The following is an 8101-nucleotide window of genomic DNA, read 5'->3' on the forward strand; positions in this document are numbered from 1 at the left end:
GCTAGATATCAACTTAAAAGCTGAACATGTGTGTGCATGGATATGGGTGATTTAAAGTGAATGGGAAAAATGTCAAGTAAAAGATGATAAGTAAATATAATGGGGTTTTGATGTATCATCAACATACAGTATGTGTGTCTGTGCTATGAAATTAAAAAAGATTAATTTTTTCTTGAAATAGCTATTTATAAAAAAATTTGAGTAAAATGACAGTAGATAAAATTAAACAATGATGCATTTTTAAATGGCCAAGGACATATTTAATAAGAAATTAGATTGCAAAAAATAAATAAGTGATTAGATTGTGAGTGAATTTTTATAAAAAATAATTTTTCATGCAATGTCTAGAAGTACAGGATGAAAATTACATTAACAGTAAAGCAATTTATTTGTAAGCATGCAATAAGAGTTCTAAGAATTTTGGGGGAAATATAGATTTTATGCTGATACATAGGAAATCTTAGATATTATTATCTAATAACATATATAAGGTTTATAATTCTGTATATTTACGTTGATTATTTATGACTTTTAATAAAGAAAAGAAACTCTACTCTAAAATTTAGTTACTTATGATCTATAAGCATTACTCAACAGCTAAAGTACTTTCCTGAAGTCTGATGACTTAAGTATGATTCCACTGTCCACAGACAAAAGGACAGAGGCAAAGCCATGACACAGTTTGTTCCAAAATCCTACTTAAATTCCATGCTCAGATATAAACATCACACATGCACACATCATAATAAAGAAGATAAAAATGAACAATAATAAGGCACACATGAAAAAAGAAACACACTCAATTGATGCTTTATATGTATTTAATTTGGTTCTTACAATTTTGCTTCAACATGGATTGCAATAAATGGGTCTTCAGCAGAGTTACTAATAGAAAATTGAGCTTTGCCATCATTGCCAACATAGACTTTAATTCCAGTGCAATTGCCATCAATCTTGTCTCCAGAAATGACATCACAGTATGTTCCAGCAGGAAGACCAGTCTGTAATGTTGCTGACAAGGCCCTGAAAAGAAAGAATATTTAATTAAATTCAACTCACTCAAGTACAAGAAGATCTGTTATCAGTAATGCAATAAATGTTTCAACCTTATAATATAGGTCACTAAGGGTTCAGAGTATCATTAAGCAAATCCCAATAACAAGACTGCAAGTGAGGAAGAAAGAAAATTCTCCAGACCAAAGATATTATTATAAATGTCTGTTAGTTTCAGGGGCTATGGTGACTGCTACCAGACAAAGAAAGCCTGAGAACCCAGAGATGCTCAGTAGGAAAGGGCTCCTGTGAGGACCATCATTCTTTCAAGTTTGTGCTCTGCTGGATTTAAACTGATGATTTCAAAATATGTTAACAGCATCATTTTCCCCCAAAGTTATTAGATTACGTGACACCACAAAGGGTTTTTATTTTAGAATTAAACATTATCTAGGATTTATATGGATACATACAAATTTGTATTAGGAAGCTGTATGAGCAAAGCAATTCTGGTGTTCCTGAAATACCAGCCATGTGTTCTTTCAATAAATGATGTACCAATGTACCTAAATTATTTTGTTTTCAACCAAAAAATATGACTTACTGAAAAATTCTCAGTCTGATAGGTAGCTGATTTTGTATTGAGATAGTTCACTGGCTGTCAAGGAGATCCTCTAAGTAAGTATTAATTTTTAATTATTTATTAATTTTTTGAGATACAAGGTCTTTTGTGTGTGTGTGTGTGCGCGTGCATGTGTGTGTGTGTGTGTGTGTGTGTGTGTGTGTTTGAGAGACAGAGTCTCTACATCCTTGGCTTTCCTAGACTACAAATATCAACTTGCCTTAAACTCAGGAAAATATGGGTACCTCTCCCTTATGTCATTAAAGACTTTGGCCCTCCATTCCTACAGATAAAGGAACCATAGACTAAGACTCAGATGAAAGAACCACAGTGGAAGAACAATAATGAAAGTTTTTTTTTAATTGAGCTCTACATTTTTCTCTGGTACCATACCTGTCTCCCTGCCCCCCTTCAACACTACCCCATGGTCCCCATTCTCCCAATTTACTCAGGAGATCTTGTCTTCTTCTAATTCCCATGTTGATTTGAGCTATGTAAGTCTCTCTTAGTGTCCTCATTGTTGTCTAAATTATCTGGGATTGTTGTTTGTAGGCTAGTTATCTTTGATTTATGTTTAAAAACCACTCACTTTGAGTGAGTACATGTGATAATTGTCTTTCTGTGTCTGGGTTACCTCACTCAGAATAATGTTTTCTAACTCTATTCATTTTTCTGTATAATTCAAGATGTTGTTATTTTTTCTGCTTTACAGTACTCCATTGTATAAATGTACCACATTGTCCTTATCCATTCTTCAGTTGAGGGACATTTAGGTTGTTTCAGATGCTGCCTATAACAAACAATGCTACTATGAATAATGAAATTTATAAAAGAAAATCACAACTCCTTGCAGACACTCATACTTAGATGCAATTACACATCTACTTTTAAATATTTAAAAACAAGGAGATAGAACATTGAAGACTGTGTATAAGTACAATGAATAAAAATTAAGTGACATTCAAAAGTTAAGTGACATATGGAAAGTAATCTAGTCATAATATGATATATTGCTTAATAATGTTAAGATATATTTACTATTTATATTCTTTGTGAAATGTGTGAAATGAGCTTGCAAATATGAAGATATGCTACTGCCATTGTAATCTATGTTCAAAAATCTAAAATACAAAATTTTATTTAAAGGAAAAATTATATAAGCAAATATTGATTTTCTTCTGTACACTGAATATTTAAATTTGGCATAAATTCATTATCTAAAAGATTTTTCACATATAAGAGACATAAGTGTACAAGAAAAAGAAAGATCTAAGCATATAAGTATACAATCCTAATTTTACTGATACTGACTTACCAGTCATCATTGTTAAAGACAATGAATCCTTTGTTTCCTCTGCCAAAAGCTACTTGGTTGCTGCCATTATCCCACCAGTTTGAGAAAGGCTGACCATGGACTACGTTTCTGAAGGCAACCATATTCCTAGAAGCACAATATCATATGAAATGCTGGCACCCTTCAAATTCAGCAATTTAAAACAATAAGTTAAACAACTTTCTTATAAGACAAAGTCTGTAGGGAAATTCCCACCTTATTTGACGCCATCGATGTTCACAGACCCAGTCATTGCCACAAGTTGTGTCTGGATTAATGGTCACTTCCTTGGTTACTCCATTGTTATTAGGTGGCCCAATCCAGTCATTCGTATCCTTAGTTATAGAAAGAATCTGGTTATTTTAATGCTTTTGTCTGCGCAATTCTTTCCAATAGAGCAAACCCAAACCGAACTTATTATACTTGTTTCTTCGCAGTGTCTAATTTTAATCTAAGTCCTTCAGTGTTTTTATAGACCCTCACTGAGTCTTTCAGTTCTGTGTAAATTCATGTTCTCTACTCAATTCAAAATGACAGTAGCAATTCTTAAAGATCTCACTTTCTATCAAAGTAATAGCTTCTCAAAACCACTAAAAGCTCTTCAATGTCACCTAACATCAAGACAATAAGAGCAGAACACTGACTTTAGAGAACAGGCTTCAGTCACTTTCTAAGAAGTCTCCATTGTTATGCATTGCATGGATCTGCCTCAGTTTTCCATAAAACAGGGGCAGAGTTATTAGATCATATACTATAACTTCTTGTGAAATTAAAACAGAGTTTCTTTCTTTTCTAGATTAAGATATGCTTTGAAGAACTTCAAGACTTACTTGTCCATTCTGGATGTTTCTTGCCCAACGATAACTTGACATTACTCGTGTGAATCCATAAGGATGAGCCAACATAAATCCAACAGCCATTTTATACATTCTGAAAGTTTAAAGAAGGTATTAGAGCAGAAATATATAATATAATGCCATCATTAAAAGAAGGTTACACAACAGCAAAAAATGTTCCCCACCTAGCATCCCAGAAGGTCAGGATGGATGCACCACCAGCACCATGTCCTCGCTGATTATCATGGTTGTCCACAAAGACAAGGGCTCTGTCAGTAGGCACAAAACCCCAACCTTCTCCCCAGTTCCTACATTTAAAAAAAGCAAATTATTATTTCATAATGTATAGACTAACTTTACATATGGCATCCTCAGTTATCTAAATAAATGACAATTCCTTTTTAAATCTCTGTTATAGGTACATATAAACATATATATATACATATACGATATCATTTTCTATGATTATATATCCTCATTAAGGGCTTATAGTATAATCTTTTTGTTTTTAAAATGTTTATTTTCTTTCAATTTTTCACTGTATTGTGTATCTATGGACATGAAAAGCAAAACATCCATTTGTTTTTATGTAGAGTAGAATTCTGCAGTGCAATTATCAAAAAACACTCAACTTTTCCAATTGCTTTTTTGATATAAAATATGTAAATTTCATACTTGACCACTTTATGAATATTACTTATGAATATAGCTATTTTTGTTATAATAATCTATCTTTAATAGGGCATAGTTAAACATTCCTGGAATGCAATGGATTTATTGCAAGCAGACAAAAATCCATAAGTCAAACTTTGGATTTCCAGGGCTACCTTGTGATTGACATAAAAAATGGAAAAGAAAATTGGGTGGAATTTAGGAATATTGAGCCTAATAATCAACCACTTCATGATTAGTTAAATAAGAATAGTTGAAGATATAGCTTATTGATATCAAATGACATGAAAACTATGATAAATCAAATGAAGAAATGGTGTATATTTACTTTAAATAGGCCATCTTCTCTCCACTCCACTTGCGGATAACTGTGCCCAGTTTTGCTCCATACTTGAATTCTGTCACACGGCCATTTCCAAAGTACTCACTACTTTTAATTGCTTCGCCACCCAGATCAATGACCTAGTAGGTAAATTGGGGCAGCTGTAATTTTTCATATATATTTAGAGCATATTCTCTAAATATAATGTCATTCAGAAATCAGAATATTGAAAGACAGGGCAAATTTTCATCCTCCAGGGTGGCTGACAGAGGGAAAAATTAATTAGTTCACGCTGATATAATGCATGCTGTCAAGTGAGCATTAGAAGTGTTTGTGAACTCAATAGTTTTTCCAAAGAAACAGAGCTTCAAAGGCCTTATCCCTGGTACACTTAAAATAATATTATTGCCACGCAGAAAACTTCATCAAATTGTTTAAACATTTACAAACGTGATACCATGAGATGAATCTTAAACTCACTCTGAAAGATTGGCTTGAGACAAAAATGACTATGATTGGTCTATTTGTTATAGTGGTATCTGAAGAGTTAGAAAATGAATTAATGAAGTTTGTACTAACTTGGAACCTGCTGTGGTAAAGAACTAAGCATGCTACCTATAAATAACTGCAACCCTATTAATAAACAATCAAATTCTATAGGGTATAACAGACTGAGACATTAACCTACATTATGCTTAATAAAAAGCTTAGTAGCTTTTTATGCCTAGCTACTATGTGATTTATGAAATGATAATATTTAAGAAAAAGCCCACATGGGCTCAACACTATACAAAGAAATATAGAAAGAATTATAAGCAACTGAGGAAATTGGGAGATGGATATCAGGGAAGACCATATCAATTCGTTGTCTAGTACCAATATATACATATATTTTTAGCAAATAGACTATATATATAAATATATATTTAAGAACATATGTATTCATGTATACATATACATATATCCTTATTTTATTAAATATGATATGTTTAATAATGTTTATTAAAATTAAGGAACATATGCTTATACATATAAGCAATTTAAGAACATATGGATATAAGTATATGTATATGTATATATTCTATTAAATATAAATATATGCATATATAAGAGCATACACACATACATAGTGTGTGTGCAATAAAAATGGTCAAAAGAACGTCTACAATCTTTAAGGAATATATGAAAGCATATATGGATGAGTATAGTGGGAGAAAAGGGAAGAGATAAACATTGCAATTAAATTATAATATAATTTTTAAAAGAACATGGATATTCTTTTACCTCTTGGAAAATGAAAGGTCTGCTTCCTGCAGAGAACCATTGTGTATTTAGATTATGCAGTTTATCCAAAATCGCCTTTATGTCTCCAGGCCACATGTGCTTAGCAGCATCAAGTCTGAACCCTGCCACACCAATGTCAATGAGATGGTTCATATAGTCAGCCACTTTGCCACGAACATAATCTTTCTCAAGTGCAAGATCCAGAAGGCCAGACAGACGACAATTTCTGACCTATTTTAAAAAAAAAAATTGACTAATGTATAAAAAGTCATGCATTGTTTTTCAATTCATTTCTTTCTTCAGTCCCTCTTTCAATTACAAGTGGATATTTCATATTGCCTTACTTAGAACACAGGATATTGCCTTTCCTTAGAACACGAGAACATGAGAAGCACTGATGTTTTATTTTGGACAGTGATTTTAAAATATATTCTGTGGTAGATAAAGAAAATATCAGATAAAATGGATAAGAATTTGAGATAGTTAATTCTTCTCTCTCTCCCCCCCCCTTTTGTCTCTAATGTCTCCATTTCTTCTTCCTCTTTTCTCTATCCATACTGCGATTTTTATATAAATTATAAACCCATGCTTTTCAATTTTTTAAACAAGGTCACCAAAGAGCATGTCTCCATTTTATTATTGATTTTTCTCTATACTTAGAGAATAATACAAAAAAAAAATCCAGCACATTTTCCATTTCTATTTTTCAAGCTTTTTGTCATAGTGATCTCTTTTCCTATGGTATTTGAACATGTCTCATGGTAATTTATAAATTACCATTTATAAATTGTGCACTTCTAGATACCGAGATGTTTCTTTATTCTGATTAATATTTCTCTCATTACCTGATTAGCATCATTGTAGTTAGAAATTTCTCCATCGCATTTTCCATCATTAAAATCCCAACCAGAATATGGAACTGCAGGGAATTCCCTGTTATTGGCATTGTAGTAACTTCCACAGGTACTGCTTGTCCCTGCACCACCGCCTGCGCCACACATGTGGTTAATAACTGCATCCACATAAATACGGACCTGAAGAAAAAAAGTGCTTGCTTCAGCCAGACTTGGGAATCTAGCTTCAATGGCAAATTCATAACATGCTAGCAAATCTCCAAAATATATCTTTATAGATTCACTTGAGTAAAGGGAGTCAAATAGGAAAGGAAACTAATGTGAAATATGATCAACAATAGTCCTAATATTTATAAAAAAAAATATAGAACTCTTAAATGGAGCTAAACAGAAACTATTGCCATCATAAACAAAACAGTCTAATTTTGAGAAAGCAAAACACAGTATAAAAATGAGAGTATTGTGTTTCAAATTTTGTAGGAGCACTAGAAGATCTAAGATTACAAAATCTATGTGTCTGAAGAGCTAAAGGTAATTAGATATTTATTATAGGAGAAAGTAAATACTTACCATTTAAAACAATTATGGGAAAGCAAACCCAAGATTGTGGGAAGAAAATGGAGTCATATGAAATGATTTAATCCTCACATATGTCACAATGCCTAATAAAAACCTGTTATTCTGTAATAGAGTTTGAAGTCAGGGATGGTAAAGCTACAATAGTGAAAACTGCTTGGTATTAGCATAAAAACAGTGAAGTCAACCAATGGATTCAAAAGAAGACCCAGATTTTAAATTGCAAACCTATGAACACCTGATTTTTTGAAAAAGGAGCTAAAAGTATACAATGGAAGAAAGAAAGCATCTTCAACAAATGGTTCTGGCATAACTGGATGTCAGCCTGTACCCTCATCCATTGCTGGTGGGAATGCAAACTTGTGCAACCACTTTGGAAAGCAGTGTGGCGGTTTCTCAGGAAATTCGGGATCAACCTACCCCTGGACCCAGCAATGCCACTCTTGGGAATATACCCAAGAGAGGCCCGATCATATGACAGGGGCATTTGTTCAACTATGTTCATAGCAGCATTATTTGTAATAGCCAGAACCTGGAAACAACCTAGATGTCCTTCAATGGAAGAATGGATGAAGAAAGTGTGGAATATATACACATTAGAATACTACT

The 8101-nt window shown here is 32.7% G+C and overlaps 1 protein-coding gene across 1 annotated transcript in view; it reads right to left on the reverse strand.

The window, feature by feature from the left end:
• Positions 1-825: 825 nt before the first annotated feature.
• The window catches only part of LOC126513735 (pancreatic alpha-amylase), an 11031-nt gene continuing 3755 nt past the window's right edge, over positions 826-8101 (reverse strand). The window contains exons 3-10 of the mRNA XM_050162251.1: positions 6908-7096; positions 6063-6293; positions 4785-4918; positions 3970-4092; positions 3779-3878; positions 3165-3283; positions 2931-3056; positions 826-1023 (exon numbers count right to left, since the gene is read on the reverse strand). Coding sequence (XP_050018208.1) covers positions 834-1023; positions 2931-3056; positions 3165-3283; positions 3779-3878; positions 3970-4092; positions 4785-4918; positions 6063-6293; positions 6908-7096 — 1212 coding nt within the window. The 3' untranslated portion in view covers positions 826-833. The remainder of the gene's footprint in view (positions 1024-2930; positions 3057-3164; positions 3284-3778; positions 3879-3969; positions 4093-4784; positions 4919-6062; positions 6294-6907; positions 7097-8101) is intronic.

This window comes from Alexandromys fortis, unplaced genomic scaffold (genome assembly GCF_014885135.2).
Source record: "Alexandromys fortis isolate MF-2015 unplaced genomic scaffold, M_Fortis_MF-2015_v1.1 scaffold_110, whole genome shotgun sequence".
Taxonomy (NCBI): Eukaryota; Metazoa; Chordata; class Mammalia; order Rodentia; family Cricetidae; genus Alexandromys; species Alexandromys fortis.